This window comes from Callorhinus ursinus, unplaced genomic scaffold (assembly GCF_003265705.2).
Source record: "Callorhinus ursinus isolate GAN/ISIS: 27379988/994484 unplaced genomic scaffold, GSC_fseal_2.0 scaffold26, whole genome shotgun sequence".
NCBI lineage: Eukaryota > Metazoa > Chordata > Mammalia > Carnivora > Otariidae > Callorhinus > Callorhinus ursinus.
In genome coordinates, this window is record NW_027397088.1 from 21,136,489 (window position 1) to 21,160,271 (window position 23,783).

The following is a 23,783-nucleotide window of genomic DNA, read 5'->3' on the forward strand; positions in this document are numbered from 1 at the left end:
AACATAAAAAAAGAATGAAGTCTTGCCATTTGTGACAACATGGATGGACCTTGAGGGCATTATGCTAAGTGAAATAAGGTAGAAAAACAAATACTGGGGGCGCCTGGGTGGCTCAGTTGGTTAAGCGACTGCCTTTGGCTCAGGTCATGATCCTGGAGTCCGGGGATCGAGTCCCACATCGGGCTCCCTGCTCAGCGGGGAGTCTGCTTCTCCCTCTGCCCCTCCCCCCTCTCATGCGCTCTCTCTCTCTCTCATTCTCGCTCTCTCAAATAAAATGTTTAAAAAAAAAGAAAAACAAATACTGTATGATCTTATACATAGAATCTTAAAAAAAAAACAAGCTCATAGATAAACAGAACAAACTGGTCGTTTGGTGGGGGTTGAGTGAAGGGGGTCAAAAGGTACAGACTTCCAGTTATAAAGTAAATAAGTCCTGAGTAGTTAATAATACTGTGTTGCATGTTTGACATTAAAAAGAGTAAATCTTTTTTGGGGCACCTTGGTGGCTCAGTCAGTTAAGTTTAAGCTTCCAACTCTTGATTTCAGCTCAGGTCATGATCTTGAGGTCCTGAGATTGAGCCCTGAGTTGGAATCCATGCTCAGTGGGGAGTCGGCATGTTCCTCTCCCTCTGCTCTTCCCCTGCTCCTGGTCACACTCTCTCAAATAATGGCAAGATTTCATTCTTTTTAAAAAAAAAAAAAAAAAAGAGCAAACCTTTTTTTTAAAGATTTATTTATTTGAGCAAGAGAGCATGAGAATGACCGGGGTGGGGAGGGGAGAGGTAGTGGGAGAAAGAGAGAAGCAGACTCCCCACTGAGCATGGAACCCAAGACAGAGCTTGATCTCAAGACCCTGAGATCATGACCTGAGCTGAAACCAAGCGTCAGAAGCTTAACTGACTGAGCCACCCAGGCACCCTAAAAAGAGTAAATCTTAAAAGTTTCCATCACAAGATAAAAATATGTATGGCAACAGATGTTGACTAGACTTGTCACGGTGATCATTTTGCAACATACACAAATAACGAATCATTATGCTGTACACCTGAAACTAATATGTTATATGTCAATTACACCTACATTAAAAAATCATAAACATCATCATGTCGTTCAAAAAAAGAAAAAAAGACAAACTTCTTGGGTGGATTTGTATCTCGGCATCTATCACAGGGTATTAAATACTACCTTGTCCTCTAATACTGCACAAGCCACCCCAAAACATAGTGATTTAAAACAATTTACTGTTCTCATAATTCTGTAGGTTTGTCAATCAGAGTGATTCTTCTGCTGGATTCATCTGGGATCACTCATGTGTCTGGAGTCATCTGACCATCCCACCGAAGTCCAAGACAGCTTGGGTCACATGTCTGGAATGCTTGCACTAGCAAGACATTTCAGTTTTCCCCATAGGGCCCTTCATTCTCCAGTAAGCTAGACTAGATTCTTCACAACAAGAAGGTCTCATAGTGTCATGTGGACAAATCCCAATATGGAGGCACTTAGCAAGCCTCTGCATGGGTCTTGCTTGCTAATGTCCCATTGGCCCAAACAAGTCATATGACCAAACCCTGAGTCAAGGGTTGGGGTGGGGGAGGTTGGGGGAGAAAGTCCACATAAAGGCAGAAATACCAGAAGGTTGATTTATCATAAAAATGGACCACATCCACTATAAATTTAAAAATTTAGGATATCAATAGTATTCCCAATACTTAGTATTTGCCTGATATCCACAGTCCATAATTCACACCTGGGCAGTAGTACTCCCTAGGGAGAAGTTTATAAATTCTAGACATTTTGAGTGCTCTAGTTGAAAGAGTCTGGGGATGCACCTTTGAAATGTATATTGTTTTCTTATAAATTACATACCTTGTATTTTTCCTTTATATTGTAGTTTGACCATTTTGTTGATTTTTATAAACATATCAGGTGCAGGTAGGTTTTATTATCCATGAGTTTTCTTTCAGGGTAGTAAAGTTACATTACAAAATACTTGGTAGAGAAGCAGTGTTGGGGTCCGATATTTGTGAAACTGAATTCAGTCTGAGTATTTAAGGACTAGCCTTCAGTTATTTGCAGACCCTGCTAGCCAGCCTGTCACTGAGCTATTTTTTCAATACTCAAAATTCAAAAATTTTTATTTCTGTGTGAGACTATGGGACAAAACATGGTGTGTGTGGGGGGGGGCGTCTCATGCTTCAGGAAACTGCAAAAATCACAAAACCTTACTTTGCCAAGACCCACCCCTCCTCCAAGACCCCCGAACTGTCTCAACCACCCGCCTTGGCATGGTGAATTTCCTTCCAGATTATTGTTCGAACTGTGAACTTATACAACAATACACGGGATTCCTTTCCAGCTCGCGGGTGTAACAGAACAGATGGTGCAGTCCCCGAGCCCAGCACCTGGAAGGGACCCAGGCTGCGCTCGGCACACAGTAGGAGCACCATAAACGTTGATTGACGGAGTTCATTGCGGCGATTGACTCGAAGCCAGGCACTATTCTTATCTCTCAACAAGCCCACACCCCTAACCCGAGCAGATGGCGACTCCCGGGTGCCAGGTGTGCAGCACGTACGGCGCGGTACCGGGCACTGAGCTCTTTGGTCCCGACCCCACCCCTCCCATGAGCTCCCCCACCTCCGTCTGCGCCACACGCGCTGTAGGGCAGCGGCGGGATCCCGGGAGGGAGGGAGGGAGGGAGGGAGGGATGGGAGCAGGGAGAGCCGGTGCCCGGCGGAGCCCGTGCGTCCTGCTCCCGCTGCCCGCCACGCGCCCGCCTCTCTTCTCTGACCCGCGTCACTTGGCTGCCCGTGCTGTCTCCGTGCCTTCCCACCTCCCCTCTTTGCAATCGAGCGCCTTTCTTCCTCCCCCTCCCCTCGTCCTCTCTTTCTCTTATCTGACATTTGCTTCGCCTGCCTCTGCCCACTCCCCGGCGGCTTTCCCTCCCTGGCAGATGCGCCCGCCCTTGTCCGCCCTCGCACAACCTCCAACTGCAGGTCAACTGGTTTGCTAACGCTGGCTTAGGGTTGCTCTTGTTTAAGCGTTTTTCCATAAGTGAAATCAGCCGCTTTCCCCACCAGGCTCCAGCTGTAATTGCTCCTACTTGGCTGGTGGGGGTGGGGATGCCGTGGGTGTGCTCCCATCCACACCGCGTGCTAGGGCCGCTGGGAGAGTTTCGGGGCGCCCGGGGAGGGGGGGAGTAGGTACCCCCCACCCTGGACGCTTACTCTCAGGCCTGGCTACCTCAGCTGCCTGCGGGGAAGTCAGAGACCCACGAACCCAGAGGGGACAAAGCGAGCCGAACCCTTACTGCTTCTAAGTAACCGCGCCTAGGGCGCAGCCTCTACCAGTCATCTGTCTGCCTGAAGCGCCCTCCTCTCAGCCCTGAAACCAGGGGCTGAATCACTGGGGGGCGTCGGGTGCACCCCTTGGCGAGGGCGCCTCCGCCGCCCCCGCGACTCCCCCACCCCGCCTTTCCCGCACCGGCACTCCTGCCCCCTCCGAAGTCCCTAGGGAGGGGACCCTTGAGGATTCGGGGGCAACCAACTCCGCCCCCGCCCTCTGGCGTTCTCCTCGCCTAGCCCGCGGCGCGTGCCCGCCCTGCTCGGCCGCCCTAAAAGCCCAGGCAGCCGCAAGCTCCACGCGCTCTCGGCCCGCAGGCACCGGGGCGGGGACGCCAGCCGGGGTCCGCACGGCGCCCGCTAGCCGGGGCGTGGGCTCCGGACGCAGCGCGCGCGCAGAGAACACGTCGGCGTGCGCAGCGGAGGTCGTGGGCACGCGAGAGGAGGGGGGACCCAGTGGCTCTCGGTTCCGGTCACTGACGGAACCGGGCGCCACCGCCGAGGGCCCGGCTGGCTCGGGGGCGGAGGAGGGGCGCGCGGGGCACCCCCCCCGCCCCGCAGCCCCGGCCAGTCACAACTTCAAAGGAGGGCCGGGAGCGCGCGGGGAGGGGGGGGACCGCTTCCCGTGGGCAGCGCGTGTGCGCGCGCGCGTCTTCAACTCCCCCGGTCGTAAAACCTCAACGGAAGACGGGTGTTAAAATGCTGCTGACAGGATCGCCTGAAACATGTTTACAGTAGGAAAGACTTTCCTCCAAAAGCACCGCCTGAGTCGATTCCAATTTATTTCCTCCCTGTAACTGTAACCGAAAGGCGAGGCGCGGCCGCGGCGGCGGAAGGAGGCTGAGCACCATCAATCGTCGCCGCGTCCCCGCCGAGCTCAGCGCAGGAGCAGTGGCCGTGCCTGCGCCACCGAGCGCGGCGGCCCCGGCCGAGGGAAACCATTTTTTAAGGCGGAGGGGTGGCCTTTGCTCGTCCTTAAGCAGTGCGCGCCGTGTCTCCAAAGCCGCTGTCCAAAACGGAGCGCGGCTGGCCGGGAAACTGCCTTCTGACTCGTGCCTGCTGCCGCAAGATGATACGGACGTGGTAACTGATAATCTCCCGGGTTCAGTTACTGGGTCCAAACGGGAGGCTAGCCTTGGCTTCCCCAGTCTCTGCGAGCCTCTGACAAGTGAACAGGCGGCCGTTGGTTGCCTTAAGTTTTGATTTACTGGGGGGGGGAAAGGGGGGGAATCATCTGAATTCGCCGACACACCCTATTAACCGCTGATCGCTTAAACTGCTACCCAAGGAAGGCAGGGTAGTGGAGGATGATAGGGGTTCGGGAGGAGGAGGAGGGGAAGAAGAAAGAAGTCTGACCATCCCCACGTTTTCCCACGTCTCCCCGCGGGCGTAGGGAGGCTCAGCGCTGCCACCTGGCGGCTGCTTCCCCGCAGATTGGCAGCCCTCTGGCCGCGGAGCAAACCCAGACCCCGGGCGGGGGCTGCCTTGCCCGGGCCTCCAGAAAAGTAGGAAAGTTCGAATTCATGCTTCAGATCCACGTGACCCAGGCAGAAATTCGTTTTCTGCTTGTGCTCGTGAGAAAATGGAAAGGAAAGGAAAAGGGAGTTGGCATTGCCAGAAAGTGCTTGCTTAATCCTACCAGGCGCTACCTCAGTGGTTAGGAGGGGAGAGAAAGTGGCAAAAATTATTAGACAGTCTTGCCTCTTAGCTTATTCTAAGAGTAAAAATAAATCATGGGTTTAATTTTGCCCCAGACTCCCTATTTTAGTATTTTGTAAATAAGAGTTACTTCCATGTTATTTTTCAATACAAACCCTGAAAGGGAAGTCCAGTTCTAATAAAACTTCATGAGCCCAAAAAGGATGAAGTGGAAGTTTTATTTGCCTCTTGATTAGAACTAAATCAGCCTCCGTTGGAGGGTTCTTTTCCCTCAAGTGTGGAACTGAAAACCCTGTGCCTTTCAGTTGACAAAGTCCAATGACATCAAATTTCCCAGGGCTGCTTCCCTGCCTGCTAAAGTAACAAAGACTGGGGGGGGGGGTGTCCCCACCCCCTCTATTTCATTGGAACTGAATACTTGTCAGGTTAGCCAGCTCCCACAGTCATGGTTTCTATAGCCAAGGCAAGGCAAAATCTTGCAAATCAGTGCAAATCCAGGAGATTTGTTAAACTAATTTCCCTTCAGTTCCCCCCTCAATGCTATAGGAATATATTAAGCAGTGGGACAGAATCTTATTTCCACCTATACCCCATACCATTTATGGATGTGAGACTTTATGCTGTACCGGTGTGTGAGAGCAGAAGAAATGAATTAGCTGATATTACATCTCAAACAGAATCCCATTATTTAATGGAAAATAAGATAATTTACCTTCATTCAAAATTTGAAATGTCTAACATCAGGGCCAATAAAGACAACTAGTTTATTATTCTAAAACAGGATTTTTTTTTTTTTTGCAAAATTATCTTGGTTTACTGTTAATATGGCTTAAAGAGTAGCATTAAGAATTTCTTCATGTACTGCAAAGCCAGCAGAGGGAACAGTGAGTACTGATTTAGTAGGGGCCACCAAATATCTGGTATTTGGGGAAAAAAAAATGTCAGTAACGGAGAACTGGTTACAAAGCATATGAAGTTAGGTAATGAGAACACAGAAATCTTTTCTCATTACTTGATATTCAGGGGCCCAGTACATTCCAGCATGCACATGTTTACTCAGTTGGTGAGAAAGATGGACTTTAATAAAACCCATTTGTCAAACGTTTTCTTACATTTGAGAATACACAGAAGAACAAGCCTACTTTAAGAGTCTAAGCATTCATATATACTATAATACAGCCAATGAAAATTACTAGTACCGTATTTCTTCAGTTCTAAGTACTTGTCCTTTTCATTTTCAACATCTCTGGAATAAGGAGAGGTCTCACAACCAGGGGCATGTCAATGTCTCATTGGCAGTTTTCCTTCCTTAGTTGCATGTAACAATGGTGTGTCTTAAAATCTACCAGATTTGTTAAAATACAGAAAATACATCTCACAATAGAAATAGGCCAGTGGCTATTTTTTTAGTATCTACTTTTAAAAAAAACCTATGTGCAGGGCACCTGGCTGGCTCAGTCGGTGGAGTCTGCAACTCTTGACACCTTGGGGTTGCGAGTTTGAGCTCCACGTTGGGTGTAACGATTATTTAAAAATAAAAATCTTAAAAATAGATAAATAACCTGTGTGCTTTAAGCATAAACAAAATTACTAGGACTGCTTTGATTAAATCCCACTTTCCCCCATGATTTTCAGTGGTGGAATCAAAACTGGCTGTAAAAAATGTAATCAATTATATTGATAGTCACCTTGACTGACTTACCACAAACTAGCTACAGTCTCAAATCATTACTTGGTACAAATCCCAAAATAAATGAAGTATTTATTCCCTTTTTTTTATTCTAGTGAAGATACTGATTTTATAAATAATAGACGTCTTAGAGTAATTTTTATGTCAGAGTATAACATTTAGGATTGCTCAGGTGTTTTAGTGTGCACACCAAGGCAAATAAAACGCATGATGACACATCCAACTTTGTTACATGCAAAAAAAGGTGCCTTGTGGGTTTTTGTTTAAGATTTCTTCCCCCGTCTGAAAGAAAAAGTATATAACTTGGGTAGTTAATGGTCAAAAATTATTTGCTTTTACTCACAAAAACATGCTTGCTTGTGGTTGATCCTTACAGATCCAGTCAGATGTCTCCAAAGGGTGTTCTTTCCAGTAAAATTCTAAATCCGACAACCTGGGCCTCTGGCTAGCCTACGTACTTTAAAAGTTTGACAAGATAAATAGAAATCTGCTGCCTAGCACTAATTTGATCTGAATCAAAAGCTCACTTAATTTTGTTGGGTTGGCCCTACCAACCACCTATCCCTGGCCTGTAGAAAAACAGTTTACTATTACGGCGTTAAGAAAGACCGATTTTTACTAGAACTCTAATTTTCACACCATGGAATAGAGGTAAATTTTGTGGCCAAATAAACATGTATTCTGATTACCTGGCAAATTCTCCACAATAGTCTTCACAAAGTTCCTTTTGTTTAAAATCATTAAGACTACAGGATTGCTACTGTTGTCCTTGTAGGGTTCACATAACATAATCTGAGATTACTTTTCAAATTGCTTGGTGGGTAGAGCATGCTACTCTTGATCTCAAGGTCCTGAGTTCAAGCCCCACGTTGGGCATGGAGCCTACTTAAAAAAAAAAAAAAAAAAATCAGTGACCATCCTCAACTTGGGTCTCCTGAACAACAACATGCCGCTTCTACTAGAAGGAGTGTCTCTGGCATTTGAATTACCAAGAGAAAGATAACAGCATTCACTGAGGGCTTAAAATGCATCAATCTCATCGAACCCTCATAACAACCCTTATATAAAGTAGCTCTTGGTGTTCCCATATCACAGATGAGGAGAACTGAGACTTAACCATCTCTGCAGAGTACAAAACCAGTAAGAAAGACTAGCATCTAGGTCTAATATAAATCCAGAGGCTCCAGTGTCTTCTGCTACCAGTCACACCACATCCTTCTTTCCCTTTGCCTTGACCTTTTAGCTCAATTTGATTCAAGTAACATAGGAGGAATATATAGGAGAAAATACATGAAGGAAAGAAGTCAGAAGGGTTTGGGTCAGGGAGAGAGTGCAGTAATCTTTAGTGTTGAAAATGGGGGAAACAAATATTTAGAAAGTAAAAACGATCCCAATCTTTTACCCGACATTACCATCCTGTACGAAACTCTACGGAAATTCTCCCCTTAAGTATGGAACACTGTGTAATGTGTTCCAATGGAAAGCTCCTCTGTTTGGTCTATCCAGGATTTATAGGGGAGTTTAAATCATTAAATAACCATAGTTAACCCCTGTTTCGTTAAGAGAGCAAGCAATTACTGCAAAAATTCCTCTTCTCTGCCTTCCACAAACAGCACAAATATTACTCTGAAGGGATTTACATAATACATCAACATCTGTGCTGTACCTAGAGCTGTTAAAATAATTGTGATGACAGGTGTCTAGGTACCACTTTCTTAATGGTTTTCAATATCCATTGATTTATAGTTGCGGCTTTCCTTCCCCCTTTTTACATCCTTGGCTTTATGAAGGATCCGAGGAACAGATTTTGCACTAGAGGCTGATTCTTTATTCCAGTACTGAAAAGAACTAATAAAAATAATCACTTGGCTTTTAAGCAGAAAGCTTCCATTTACAGTATTTCACCCTTACCGCCCCCCCCACTTCCAAGCCCCTTGTTATCTAACATAATGGTTAGAATACATTTCCGTCTCTCCCCTTAATAATTTCATGCATTAACATCCTCTTTACACACCACACACACACACACACACACACACACACACACACACACACACACAGCAAAAGGAAAAAAAAGGCAGCAGAAATCTCAGCTGTACTTCTAGCCCTTTTAAAAAGTTTGCTCTGTAAATTGGAATGAGGTCAGATTTGGAGCTTCTCATTGCACGCGGAGATTATTATTGCATCGGGTTCCAAGCCAATGGGAAGCCCGGGGGAGGGGCTTGGCACGAGGAAGCGTTGGTTACAGCAGCTGATTGGCCGCGGCCAAGACTGTGAAAGGATAAAGAGGCGCGAGGCGGAATTGGGGTCTGCTCTAAGCTGCAGCAAGAGAAACTGTGTGAGGGGAAGAGGCCTGTTTCGCTCCCGGGTCTCTAGTTCTTGCACGCTCTTTAAGAGTCTGCATTAGAGGAACTCTGCCATTACCAGCTCCCTTCTTGCAGAAGGGAGGGGGAAACATACATTTATTCATGCCAGTCTGTTGCACGAAGGCTTTTTGGCTTCCTACCTTGCAACAAAATAATTGCACAAACTCCTTAGTGCCGATTCCGCCCACAGAGAGTCCTGGAGCCAGAGTCTTTTTTGCTTTGCATTGTAGGAAAGGGACTAAGTGATAGAGACTATGTTGCTTTCCTGAGCTCCTGAGAGCGCTCGTGAACTGGAACCAACTGCTTCAGGGGAAGGAAAAAAAAAAAAAAAAAGACTTGCCTGGGAGGCGGCGAGAAACTTGCATTGGAAGCTTCAGCAACCAGCATTCAAGAAACTCCTCTCCACTTTATAACACGGTCTCCAGACTCAGAGCCGAGAGACAGAGCAAACTGCGGCGCGGTGAGAGAGAGAGCGAGAAAGAGCGAGAGCGAGAAGCAGAGGGAGGGAGAGACTCTCCAGCCTGGGAACTATAACTCCTCTGCAAGAGGCAGAGTACTCCTTCCCCGCATCTTTTGGAGACTTTTCTCTCTGCGCCCACCACCGCCCCGGCCAGGAGTGGAGGGGCCCGCACGGCCGCCGCGCGCGTCCTCCCGCTCGGCGTGTGCTTGGCCCGGGGAGCCGGGAGGGCCCGGCGATCGCGCCGCGGCCGCCGCGAGGGTGTGAGCGCGCGTGGGCGCCCGCCGAGCCGGGGCCATGGTGCAGCAAACCAACAACGCCGAGAACACGGAAGCGCTGCTGGCCGGCGAGAGCTCGGACTCGGGCGCCGGCCTCGAGCTGGGCATCGCCTCCTCCCCCACGCCCGGCTCCACCGCCTCCACGGGCGGCAAGGCCGACGACCCGAGCTGGTGCAAGACGCCGAGCGGGCACATCAAGCGGCCCATGAACGCCTTCATGGTGTGGTCGCAGATCGAGCGGCGCAAGATCATGGAGCAGTCGCCCGACATGCACAACGCCGAGATCTCCAAGCGGCTGGGCAAACGCTGGAAACTGCTCAAAGACAGCGACAAGATCCCTTTCATTCGGGAGGCGGAGCGGCTGCGCCTCAAGCACATGGCTGACTACCCCGACTACAAGTACCGGCCCAGGAAGAAGGTGAAGTCCGGCAACGCCAACTCCGGCTCCTCGGCCGCCGCCTCCTCCAAGCCGGGGGAGAAGGGAGACAAGGTCGGTGGCGGGGGCGGCCATGGGGGCGGCGGCGGTGGCGGGAGCGGCAACGCGGGGGGAGGAGGCGGCGGCGCGAGTGGCGGCGGCGCCAACTCCAAACCCGCGCAGAAAAAGAGCTGCGGCTCCAAAGTGGCGGGCGGCGCGGGCGGCGGGGTCAGCAAACCGCACGCCAAGCTCATCCTGGCGGGCGGCGGCGGGAAGGCGGCGGCCGCGGGCGCCTCCTCCTCCTTCGCGGCCGAGCAGGCGGGGGCCGCGGCCCTGCTGCCCCTGGGCGCCGCCGCCGCCGACCACCACTCGCTGTACAAGGCGCGGACTCCCAGCGCGGCGGCCTCGGCCTCCACGGCCGCCTCCGCCTCGGCCGGCCTCGCGGCCCCGGGCAAGCACCTGGCCGACAAGAAGGTGAAGCGCGTTTACCTGTTCGGCGGCCTGGGCGCCTCCTCTTCGCCCGTGGGCGGCGTGGGCGCGGGCGCCGACCCCAGCGACCCCCTGGGCCTGTACGAGGAGGGGGGCGCGGGCTGTTCGCCCGACGGGCCGAGCCTGAGCGGCCGCAGCAGCGCCGCGTCGTCGCCGGCCGCCGGCCGCTCGCCAGCGGACCACCGCAGCTACGCCAGCCTGCGCGCCGCCTCGCCCGCGCCGTCCAGCGCGCCCTCGCACGCGTCCTCGTCGGCCTCGTCCCACTCGTCCTCGTCCTCGTCGTCGGGCTCCTCGTCCTCCGACGACGAGTTCGAAGACGACCTGCTCGACCTGAACCCCAGCTCAAACTTTGAGAGCATGTCCCTGGGCAGTTTCAGCTCGTCGTCGGCGCTGGACCGGGACCTGGATTTTAACTTCGAGCCCGGCTCCGGCTCGCACTTCGAGTTCCCGGACTACTGCACGCCCGAGGTGAGCGAGATGATCTCGGGAGACTGGCTCGAGTCCAGCATCTCCAACCTGGTCTTCACCTACTGACGGGCGCGCGCGCGGGCTGGGAGGAGAGGGCCGGGGGGCAAGGGGGGGGGGAAAGGAAGAAGAGAGAGAAGTGGACAGAGAAAGAGTTGGAAGAGAAAAGGGAAAAAAGAAAAAAAAAAGGAATAGAAAAAAAAATGAGCGGGGCCGCGTTCGGCCGCGTCGCGGTCGCCGGAGAGAGAGGAGCGCGGGGGGCGTTTTGGGGACCCGCGCTCCCATCCCCCACCTCCCCGACCGCAGGGACGCGGAGGAGGCGGCGGGGAGAGGAGGGGGCGACCTTTTATTGTTGTTCTTGATGTTGTTGTTGATGGCAAAAAAAGCTACTTGGAGTTTCCTCCCCTTTGCCCGAAGAGACCCCCCCCCCCACTTCCAGCGAGCTTCCGGACTTGTCTGCTGCACCCCCAGCAAGAAGCCGACTTGGTAGTTTTTCTAGAGACTGAAGGAATCTCGTCCCTTTTTTCATCGCCCCCTTGCTGTTTTTGTTTTATTTTATCTCATTTCTTGGTCAAGAGAGGAGGGAAAAAGAAAAGAAAAGAAAGAAACCCAACGCGCCCCTGGGGATTTAGTTCTCAGCACCCCCGCCATCCCCTCCCCCTGAAGAAGACAGAAGGCTCCGGGCGTGGAATTGGACCGACGGCAGATATTTTGGGGGGTCGCGCAGGCTCGAGTGCCAGGACAGAGACTCCACGCTGGCGGATTCCCGTTTTGTTGGGTTTTTCCTCCTTTTTCCCTTTCTTTCTTTTTCCTTTCTTCCTTCCTTTTTTTTTTTCTTTTTTCCCCCCCCCCCCCCCCCCGCAGCCAGAGGAGAAGCGGAGAGCCCGGCGAGGGGCGCGGGGCGGGGCGCGGGGGGGGGCCGCGGAGGAACTGGGACGGATTTGCACGTTCGGGGGCAGGTGGCGCGTCCTGGCGGCCCCCGCACCCCGCACCCCCGAAATCAGTGAGGTGAGACTCCGCGGCCCGCGGGCGTGCAGGAGAGCGGACTGTTTGATGTGGTACCGGGGGCCGTGCAGGGGCGAGTGGTTTCGGGCGGGGGGGAAAAAAAGAGGTTTTTTTCTTCTCTTAAAATCGGAATCGTGATGGTGTTGGATTATTTCACTGGTGGGGTTAATATAGCATGTTATCCTGTCTATCTTTTAAAGATTTCTGTATAAGACTGTTGAGCAGTTTTTAAAATAGTGTAGGATAATATAAAAAGCAGATAGATGGCGCTATGTTTGATTCCTACAACAAAATTATCACCAGCTTTTTTTCATTCTTAACTCTTTAAAGGATTCAAACGCAACTCAAATCTGTGCTGGACTTTAAGAAAAAAAAAAAAAACACAATTCAGGACCAAATTTTTTCTCAGTGTGTATGTGTTTATTCCTTATAGGTGTAAATGAGAAGACGTGTTTTTTTCCCTCACCGATGCTTCATCCTCGTATTTTTTTTCCTTGTAAATGTAATCAGATGCCATTTTATATGTGGACGTATTTATACTGGCCAAACATTTTTTTTTCTTATTTTGTCCCTTTTTTATTTTAACCTTTGGTTTACTTTTTTTTTCTTTGTTTTCTACTTCCTTTATTTCTTCCTTCCTTTTTTTCTTTTGTTCTTTTTTTCTTCTTTCTTCTTTTTCTTTTTTTTTAGTAGTTTGTTGTTACCCACGCCATTTTACGTCTCCTTCACTGAAGGGCTAGAGTTTTAACTTTTAATTTTTTATATTTAAATGTAGACTTTTGACACTTTTAAAAAACAAAAAAAGACAAGAGAGATGAAAACGTTTGATTATTTTCTCAGTGTATTTTTGTAAAAAATATATAAAGGGGGTGTTAATCGGTGTAAATCGCTGTTTGGATTTCCTGATTTTATAATAGGGCGGCTGGTTAATATCTCACACAGTTTAAAGAATCAGCCCCTAATTTCTCCATGTTTACACTTCAATCTGCAGGCTTCTTAAAGTGACAGTATCCCTTAACCTGCCACCAGTGTCCACCCTTCGACCCCAGTCTTACAAAAAGGGGAGGAGAATTAGCCAAACACTGTTAGGCTTTTAAGAAAAGACAAATTTTTTAAATAAAATGCCGTTCTGTCCAGAGGCTTTAAAACTGGTGCATTTACAGCAAAAAGGGATCCTGTAGCTTTAACTTGTAAACCACATCTTTTTTGCACTTTTTTTATAAGCAAAAACGTGCCGTTTAAACCACTGGATCTATCTAAATGCCGATTTGAGTTCGCGACACTATGTACTGCGTTTTTCATTCTTGTATTTGACTATTTAATCCTTTCTACTTGTCGCTAAATATAATTGTTTTAGTCTTATGGCATGACGATAGCATATGTGTTCAGGTTTATAGCTGTTGTGTTTAAAGATTGAAAAAAGTGGAAAACATCTTTGTACATTTAAGTCTGTATTATAATAAGCAAAAAGATTGTGTGTATGTATGTTTAATATAACATGACAGGCACTGGGACGTCTGCCTTTTTAAGGCAGTTCCGTTAAGGGTTTTTGTTTTTAAACTTTTTTTTGCCATCCATCCTGTGCAATATGCCGTGTAGAATATTTGTCTTAAAATTCAAGGCCACAAAAACAATGTTTTGGGGGAAAAAAAAAGAAAAAAGAAAAAATCATGCCAGCTAATCATGTCAAGTTCACTGCCTGTCAGATTGTTGATATATACCTTCTGTAAATAACTTTTTTTGAGAAGGAAATAAAATCAGCTGGAACTGAACCCTAAATCTCGACTTTTGTCATTATTATATGCCCAGAGCCTAAGATTGGGAGGGCCCACCCGGGTAGAAGCTACCCCATCTGCCTTAGCTCTGAGCAACTTCTCCGAGGGTAGCCTGTTCAATGCTTTCTTCCTGAGGAATACCAAGTTCCTCTTGGCCAGATTTGGCCAGCCCAGACCCTGACATGACAGCGTCAGCTTGAATTATGTGTCAACTCTACACGCTTTCTAGGAATTTTCCGAGTTTACTACATTTAAATAAATGCCCTTTGTCTTGAAATTTAAAAAAGGGGGGGCGTGAAGGGCAATGCGGAGAGGCTTCTTTACAGATGAAAAGTGGCTGGCTGATCTGTATTTTAACCTGTGCCTAAAGCTGCTTTCTCCTCCACTTGCCAGTAGTTACCATTCAGCGGTGGCTAGAATCGTTGTACACGGATCAAGAACAAATACGCCCGTTAAATTATTGCTATATTTACGGAGGAGGAAGCCATCACTAATTTCGAAATGGAAAAGTTGTATAAATTTTTCCCTCTGAAGCAGAAAGACTCACAAGGTGCTAAAAATCTCCATTTTGTGCCATGCCCATTTTTGTGGGTTCTTGATATGAGAGATGCAACAATAGGGATGACCTGGAGAAGTGGGCTCCCTGAGGGCTGAGAGGAAATCAGCCCTCCTCCTGGATCTGTGAATAGCACGCATTCAGCTAGGGGAGATTTATACGTTTTATATGCATCTGGTACAGCAGTATTACTGAGACCTGTAGGCAAGGGGGAAAAGGCCCATTAGTACTCGGTTTGGAACCTGCAAATTGCTAAGTAGCACTATTTCCTGTTTACTTTGAGGGTTAACTCTTGCCATTAACTAACAAAACCCATCTTCACTTCCAAACGTTTGTTAATTAAAGATGTGTGCTCTGTATACCTTCTGGTTTTTTAGCACTGGAGAGAAGGGGTTAATGAGCAGAAGTGTTTGGAAATAATCCTTTAACCATCAGGATTGCTTGTAGGTAAGGCAGTATCCTGCATCCTAGAAGAAGAGATTTTTGGAGACTAGTACAAAACAAGCACATTTTTTTGTTCAGCGAAGAGCAGTAATCTCTGCCTCCAAAGTAGTTCAACTTTGTGTTTCAATATAAGTTCACCTTTTTAAAATTATTATAGCTACTAGTTTCCAATTTTTTCTTGTATTTTGCTAATATAGCTTTAATTGCATTTGTGTTCTGCAATGGTAAGATCTCATTTTTTAAGAAGACCTTAAGATAACATGGCATCTCGAGTCTCCTTCAAAAACCTTTGCAGAAGGAATGGGGGAGATTCTTTTTATAAAGTGCTTAAATTTAATTTCTGTTCCTTGTCGTTACAGTAATGTGATTGTTTCGTTTTTTCACATCCAAAGTATCAAAACCTTGACATAAGTGAAGCCTTTGTGATGCATTTTTTACATTTTATTTTGTAGGGTTCTCCTTCTGGAACTGTGTATTTGCCCTTTATTTTCCATGTAAGGCAGATAGATGCTTTGAATATTTTCTTGAAGAATTTTGATAATGTTCCTTTAAAAATAAAGGCTTAAATGTGTGTGTCTTCCTAGCAGGTGATAGAGTAACTGTGAGAAACATTTTTGTACTTTCCTCTGAAGCAGTTTTCTCATTCAGAAGGTATCCTAATGTGTTGGGGGGGCGGGGTAGAAGGCATAATAAACCTGAGAAATCAAACAGTTTAGTATGGCTTTTTCTTTCAGAACATTTGGGTCAGCAGAAAAGAATAAATTTCAGATTTCCTTTTAAGACCATCAAACCATTTTTCCTTAAATGCACTGCTTCTGGCCCTTTGGCTCCATCAGAAATGTGAATCAGTAATAGACTTGCTGATGCAAATTGTGTCACTTCCTAGTTGAGTACCTGTAAGTGCCAAGAAAAAATACAGAGCATGTAAGCTGATACGGTAGGCTGAGTGCCTAAAATGGCTTCTTGCATTTGTGCCCCCACTGCTCTGGGGACCGGGGTGGGGGTGCTGGGGACGCTCAGGGATTCTGAAGAAAGTGAAAGCAAAGGGTTGGGAAGTGGACACGGCAACATAAGCTACTAAGTATTTCCTGTATTTATAGGGTATTCGTGAATTAGAAACGGCGGTTTGGGGAATGCTAAGGGTCAGAATGTTTAATCATAAATTTAGAGAACAGTTTAAGGATCCCATGGAGGCATTGGAAAGATCCCTGTGTCCAGGAAAACTTAAGAATTATGCTGGAAATACAAACCCATCTTACCCATTTGGATTTCTCAGGGTGGAAGGTTGGTAGGCTTTATTTTTCTTGTGGTTTTGTTTTATGCCCCCTTTTTTCCCCCTTATTTGAGGCCTCTACACTACTTTTTTAACCCATATTTGCTAATATCTATCCTTGCCCGTCTTGTCCTGGAAAATTCTCTCCATATATGTTTCTAGATCTTTACTCTGGCTGTCTTTCAAAAACTAAAGTGGAGGGGGGGGTGCATGGTGTTTCAGACTCTGCTAAAAATCTACCAGATTCCCCTCTGTCCAGGAGAGAATGCAAAATTCACATGCTGCCCCTTAAGGCTCTTCACGAGATGGTTTTCGCCTGCCTAAGATCCTAAGTTCTTAAAAATAAATGCCCCAGAATCCGTGTCTTCCAGTCTGGTCCATGAACCCCGACATCAGAATTATCTGGACATTCTTGTTAAGGGCAGAGATTATAAAGATTATCAGACTCAGGTGGGGCCCTAATTGAACCCCCCCCATATATTTCCAATGTTCCCTAAGTTTGAGAATCCCTGCCCCCCCATGGTATTTTAGCATCTTCTCCCAGTAAGTATGCGGCAAGGCATTATTACTCCCTTTCGTTACATGGAGAAATTGAGTTCAGAGTGGCTCAGTGACTGGTCTGAGGTCCGGAGGTCAGAAGTGAGACAAAGGGCAGAGAAACTTCTTGAGCCAAGTTCTGATTTCCATACTAGATGTCTTCAGTGACCAAGAGACAGACTTTAGCCAAGGCCTCGGGCCTGTGGGCCCGGATTCTGTCAGCCCCCCAACTTGCAATCCACTTCCCAAGGATGCCCTCCTACCATCCTCTTTGCAAGAGCAAGATTAAGTGATGAGCTAGGTTGAATATTTGTACATATTCCAGTTCAACAAATGTGCTCAGATAAAAGATGAACTCAGAGACAAGTCTGGAAGAAGTAACTGGGACAGAGGAGAAGAGAACGGTAGAGATGCAGAGAGCGAAACTTCTGTTTGGTTGCCTCAAAGGCAGATTCCAGCAAGTGAGAAAATTGGAAATTATTCAGAGGAACGCATTCAGCCTTTATAGAGAGGGCTACAAGCTACCTATTATATCCTAATGAGATTGACCGTTGGCTACAGTTAACTTGAAGGGTTTTATGGTTTCCTGCATGTGTTGTTTTCCTTCTCAATGTTAAAAAGAAGAAGAAGGGAAAAAAAAGCCTCACATCACCAAGCGGTATTTCCCTGGGGCCCATTGGACCAGGCTGCTGCATTTCGGATTGTGCCTCTGTTAACAATGCACCCCCCTGCGTCGGTGTCAGAGGGTGCAGGTGATAATAAAGTTCGCCTATTTTATTTTCTTCGGACACTTTCCATCCGGGGCAGTTGGTTTATGGAGGACGGCCAAACACGCCAGGCCGAAGTCTGGTCACGAAAGGGAGATTCACCTAGGGCCTTCCTCTACCCTGTAGATTTTTGTCTAAGGACAACACCAGCTCATTTGTGCACCAGTACACAAAATTGCTTTGCGCACACGTAAGTCCTGCAAATGATATTCCGTTTGAGGTGGGTCGTTGTTTTGTTTTTTTTTTTTCCCCCAAGGGTAAGCCATAACAGAAGAACCAAATGAAATATCGTCGTTGAGCCTGCTTGGTTCCTTAGATATCTTCCCCCAGAAATAATTCTGTGGACTAGTTTTTAAACACATAACGAATGTGCTGTTTCCTGACACAATCTGCAGTTGAAAGACAGGAGGCAAATGAAAACACTATTATGCTCCATCCATGCTCCAGATAGTGAATGCCCAACAGTGTAGCCTGATGATTGGCTGAAGCGTATGGTGCATGTAACTGCTTTTCTAAGAGCTAAGCCGCCAAGCCTTGTTTAACAATCAATTAGCTCCAGTTGCATATGTGGTTAATTGCCACTTTCTTACCAGTGCTTGTCCTAACTTCCCCAGCTCCAACACCTAAAACCTGTGAAAATACCTCTTCTGGAACTCCTGACCTCCATCCTGGCCTCTGCTTTCTCCCTCTCCTTTCCCACACTCCCGATGTGGCCCTTTTATCTCTCTTGTTTGCCAAGCCCCTGAGACACTGAATAATTTATCTGAAGTTCCTGGGAAGTTGTGGGATGTTGGTCTAAAAACACATTGCACTTTGTTCCTCCCCCCTGGCCCGAGTCAGTCCAGAAGCCTCTCTTTGAAAGGAGAGATGCTAAATACATTTGAGGACTTGCTAACAGTTTTAATTTAGGTCTGGGGTGAGCACCCAATGAATCCAAAAGTTGGAGGGGGGAAAAAAAACTGGGGCGTGGGGGTGGGGAAGGTTTTGCCAGAGATGAAAAGTCCTTTGCATATCCCAAATAGGGTCACCCAAAGACTATTCCCAAATAATGTCTCAAAACGTTCACAGGTGTGCTGTGAACATATACCTTGTGGTCAAGTAGATTAAAAAACATTGGTTAGGAGGATCTCCAATTTTTATTGTTATAACTATTTGTGCAAACATGGGGAAGTTTTTCTTGAGTAGCTCTCAGAAAGGGAATTGCTAGAAGTTAGTGCCAGAAACATAGGCTTCTGATGGGTTTCCCATCCTGGAGCTGGTTAGGTGTAAAGTGGGTGTTGGCAACAGAAAAAAAAAAAATCATTGATAGGTCTAAGTGAACTAAGATTAAAAATTAAAACAACTCAAAAAATAAAAATTTAACCAAACCTTGAAAACAGTCCTTTCCCCCACCCCCAGAGAGGGTAGATAGATGATTGTCATGCATAAACAGGAATATCTGGAAATCATCCTGAGATGATGTTTCTATCACAAGTCTCTGATAACATAAGTGATTTAAAAAACAACGATCACAGCAATAGCCTTGCCCCCCCACCCCATGGTGCCAATGAGTAGGGACTGTGGCACTACCAAAATCAGCTCTCTTTGGTCTTTTTCTTCCAGAACCAGGCTGGTTCTCATTACTATGTTATGGGCTTTACTCTCCTTAGGCTCTGTGTTTGCAAGAAACAGAGGCTCACTCAAGTAACCCCAAATCACGGGGCTCCATTTCAAAGAAACACATGACTATAAGGGAACTAGAAATTTCATGAGAGTTCTGGAAGAAACAGAATTTGAAGTCCTTGGCTCTAGTGAGTACCGTTAATTGGTTGCCTAATTTCGCGTCAAGAAGGTATGGATATTAATACTGATCAGGCATGCTGTGTCCTGACTGTGTCTTGACTTTCTCCTAATACCAAACTCGTTTTTTTTGTTTGTTTGTTTTTAAGATTTTATTTATTCATTTGAGAGGGAGAGAGACAGAGAGAACACAAGCAGGGGGAGAGGCAGAGGGAGAGGGATAAGCAGGCTCCCCGCTGAGCTGGGAGCCCGTCGTCGATCCCAGGACCTGGAGATCGCAACTCTTAACCATCCGAGCCACCCAGGAGCCCCCCAATACCAAACTCTTGATTATTTTTTCCATGTATTATCCTCAATCCCCTTTTAAAACAGAACTTGGCTTACCTAGTTATCCCACCACTCTATCATTGCCTTTGCTACTGAGGTCTGAAAGCCTTCATACTTCCTCCTACGTCCTTTCTTTGTCCTCTCTGTATTCCGGGAGAGTAAGCCCAAGGACAATGGAGCATCTACCCTTCCTTCTCCACCATCCACACCATTCTCACTCGAAACAGTTTGGTTTTTATCTATTTTAGTATACTAGGTCTTTTCTCTGTAGTCTCAATGTTGGTATGGAGGCCTCAAGATACAAACAATAGGATTAAGTATACGGACTTTCTCTACGGACATTTTTTTTTTTAAGATTTATTCATTCATTTGAGAGAGAGAGAGAGAGAGAGCGCAAGCATGAGGCAGGGGGCAGAGGGAGAAGCAGACTCCTCACTACACAAAGCCAACTCCTTGCTGAATTCAGAGCCCCCACATGGGGGCTCGATCCCAGGACCCTGAGAGCATGACCAAGTCAGAGGCTTAACCGACTGAGCCACCCAGGCGCCCCAGTATACCACATTCTTAAAGAGACTGCCCAGTGTTGGGGGCCAAAGCCCCTACTGTAATCATCCAGAGCAGAATTGATAAAATGTAATCAATACTCACCTTCTCACCCCACCCGCCAAGTCCAAATAAGCAGAAGACTGGAGAAAAGGAAGAAGAACCCAAGAGTCTTGAGACAACCCGGTGGAGAGCACAGCAGACCTCATCCCATTCCAAAGCCAACTGATGGGAAGGTTCTGAGGGATTCTCCAAGGGATTAGGGTGCCTGTAAGAAGTGGGATTGACATTCTGATTGGTCATGAGCTTAGGCAGCTGAGTTGGAACCAGCAGAGAGACAGAGGACGATGGCAGTGGCCAGTTATGTAAAGGGGTATTTGTATTGTTCCCTGTCTCTGCTCCACACCCCCAACATGCTGGAGGAGCTAAGTTGTCCCCCCAACACACTGGAGGAGCTAAGTTTTGAAGTGGCGTGGGAAGAAAAGCATTTTTCCATTCCAAGCCACTCAAAGTTGACTGTGGGGAAGAGGAGAGGAGATTTAAGTCAAGTCTGAGGGTGAATTTTAAAACTATGGACTTGTCATTTTTTTTTTAACATTTTATTTTTAAGTAATCTCTATGCCCAAAACGGGGCTTGAACTCATGACCCCAAGATCAAGAGTCACATGCTCTACCGACTGAGCCAGCCAGGCACCCTGAAAGCTCTACGGACATTTTTTAAGATTTATGTATTTATTTTAGAAAGAGAGCGAGCACGAGCAGGGGGAGGGGCAGAAGGAGAGAGAGAATCCTCAAGTAGACTCTGCAGAGGGCAGAGCCCAGTGCAGGGCTCAATCCCAGGATTCTGAGATCATGACCTGAGCCAAAATCGAGAGTTGGCCACTCAACCAACTGAGCCACCCAAGCATCCCTATATGGACTTTTTAATAATTGCCACCCACAATGACATTAGACATTCTGTTTTGTTTTCTTCTTGCCCCGTGATGCCAATCTTATCACACTATACTGGTGGGACATCTGTGTAGCAAATTGGTAAAAGATATTTTGGGATGGGCATAACCTTTACACATAAGAAAGGGCATTCATCCCATCTGGTCCTCATGAAGCCCAAAACTCACTACTCCCTTTCTTTTTCCTTAAACCAGATGTGCTCAAAGAAAATCACACATAAACATGCAACCAGAACAGTTCCTCTTTCATCTATTTTACATAGAAATTTTGCTTAAAAAAATGAAAAAGAAAACATGCTTTGGGATATAATATAGAGTCACTGATCACAGAAACTTTTTTTTTTTTTAAGTAGGCTCCACACCCAGCATGGAGCCCAAGGTGGAGATTGAACTCACCACCCTGAGATCAAGACCTGCACTGAGATCAAGAATCAGACCCTTAACTGTCTGAGCCACCCAGGCGCCCCAAGATCATAGAATTTTTAACTTTAGACTACAAAGAAACATTAGAGGCTGTTTGACCCATTTCACTGGATTAATCCTACCAAATCCCCCAACTCTCACATGATCCTAGAAAGTGGTGGTCTACACTCCCAAATTAACTATTACTATCCAAATTGTTATTAAAATCCCTGACCCCTCAAAATAAAATAAAACCCGGTGTCTTTCCATTAGGACTACTCTTAGGTTGATATTAGAAGAACATCAATATGATTGAAACTTTAATTAAAGTGATTCTCGGGGCACCTGGGTGGCTCAGTGGTTAGGCGTCTGCCTTCGGCTCAGGTCACGATCCCAGGGTCCTGGGATCGGGCCCCGCGTCGGGCTCCCTGCTCGGCGGGAAGTCTGCTTCTCCCTCTCCCACTCCCCCCGCTTGTGTTCCCTCTCTCGCTGTGTCTCTCTCTGTCACATAAAGAAATAAAATCTTTAAAAAAATAAATAAATAAAGTGATTCTCAGTTTTTTAACTAGACATATTTACATTTTATTTTATCTTTTAAAAAGATTTATTTATTTTAGAGAGAGAGCGCAGGGGGTTGGGCAGAGGGAGAGGGAGAGAGAGAGAGAATCCTCAAGCAGACTTCTGGCCCGGGGATCACGAGCTGAGCTGAAATCCAGAGTCAGATGCCCAACCCACTAAGCCACCCAGGCAGCCCTAGACATATTTAATTTTAAAAACAAGATGCTAATTAAGTTCAATAAAGCTGTCCACTTGTAGAAGTATGGGTAATTTGACAAAGTGAAGTGAAACGCTCAAGAAACGCGAGAGGACATCTCTAGCTGTAGGTTAGTAATTGGTTGCCATTTTGGAAGGCTCACTGACAGTGGGGCCCTTGGGGAGCTCCCAATAATTTGCTCTACCCCTTCCAAACCCACATGTTCTCTAAAAGAGTGGGAGGGTGTTATGGCCAATGCTCCAACGTTGCAGATACCTATTATGTCCAAATACCTTTACCTAATACGTGTAAACACGTATTACTAACAAGATTGGCTCAAAAACTGCTCAATAATTCACAAGCACTTTATGGATGAAACCTAGCCCCAAATATTTAGGGAGTAGGAAATTCCAAGATATTCCCATTTCCTCCAGGCCCACTTGTAAGAAGACAGGCATTTGCAGACTAGGACTGCCAGTTGTGTTCTCTTTTTGGCTACCATGAAGAGTGACCATAACAACTGTGGAACATTGACAGATAAACCTGACCAAAGATAATTGAAACTATTCATCTCTAGGTGTCCCTACCGTAAGTGGCTGGTGCCCACTGTGGTTCTCTAACATGTTCCTACTCCACATACAGTTATGGAAGGCTCTCCCTCAGAGAGCATGTCCCACACCTTGATTCCTTCATGGTTCAGTCCCTGGGAGGGAGCTCTTTTCTATCTCTGTGCCATCTCTGATTCAAGTTGGTCCATCTGGAAGTAATATTACCCAAGCATTTATACCCGGAGCCCGGCTCTCCGCAAGTGACTGCATGTTTCCTGAAACCAACTATTGGAAGCTGTTACCAGGCATTTTCTGCTTTTTAGCTACCTATAATTACACCAATTATGCCAATCATTGATGTTTATAAAGGACTTAAAATTTTACACACCCAGAAGAGTCCATCAGAAAGCAGCATCTGAGGCAGAGGGACACCCCACAGAGGGGCAATTGCTGCTGAGAGTCCATTAAATTGAGCATCAGCAGAGTGGGTGAGGCTCTTAGGAGCCTCTTTGTCTTCGGCAAGTTAATCCTGTCACTGGAATAAAATTCTGTTTGGTTAAGGACCACAGAACTCAATCTAACTTTTATTTATGAAGGAGGGAGCAACGTGTCCCAGTTAGTGAAGTTAGGTGTTTGACCTCAGGCTTCCTGGATGGCAGGCAACATGAGGACAGGAGGGCAGGCGTTCATGTCCCAGTCTTCACCCCTAGGTACAGTAGAAGGCTAGACCGGTCAGCATGCTGACCCAGAAAGCCAAGAGCGGTCCTGGCGGGCCAGGGGGGCCGTACTAGAGCCGGAGGTAGAAGGAAAACTTGGTTAATACGGATCCCATCTTTATTTTTTTTAAGATTTTATTTATTTATTTGAGAGAGAGAATGAGAGACAGAGAGCACGAGAGGGAAGAGGGTCAGAGGGCGAAGCAGACTCCCCGCTGAGCGGGGAGCCCGATGCGGGACTCGATCC

The 23,783-nt window shown here is 46.9% G+C and overlaps 1 protein-coding gene across 1 annotated transcript; it reads left to right on the plus strand.

Annotated features, from left to right (window-relative positions):
• Nucleotides 1–8,984: 8,984 nt before the first annotated feature.
• SOX4 (SRY-box transcription factor 4) lies at nucleotides 8,985–13,944 on the plus strand. Its single transcript, XM_025891112.2, has one exon. It carries the CDS (start codon nucleotides 9,811–9,813, stop codon nucleotides 11,227–11,229), a length of 1,419 nt encoding a protein of 472 aa, XP_025746897.1. The 5' UTR covers nucleotides 8,985–9,810; the 3' UTR covers nucleotides 11,230–13,944.
• The last annotated feature ends 9,839 nt before the right edge of the window (nucleotides 13,945–23,783 follow it).

What these genes read in the sequence shown, in the direction of transcription:
- SOX4 (XM_025891112.2), top strand. Translation starts at nt 9,811, where the DNA reads ATGGTGCAGCAAACCAACAACGCCGAGAACACGGAAGCGCTGCTGGCC.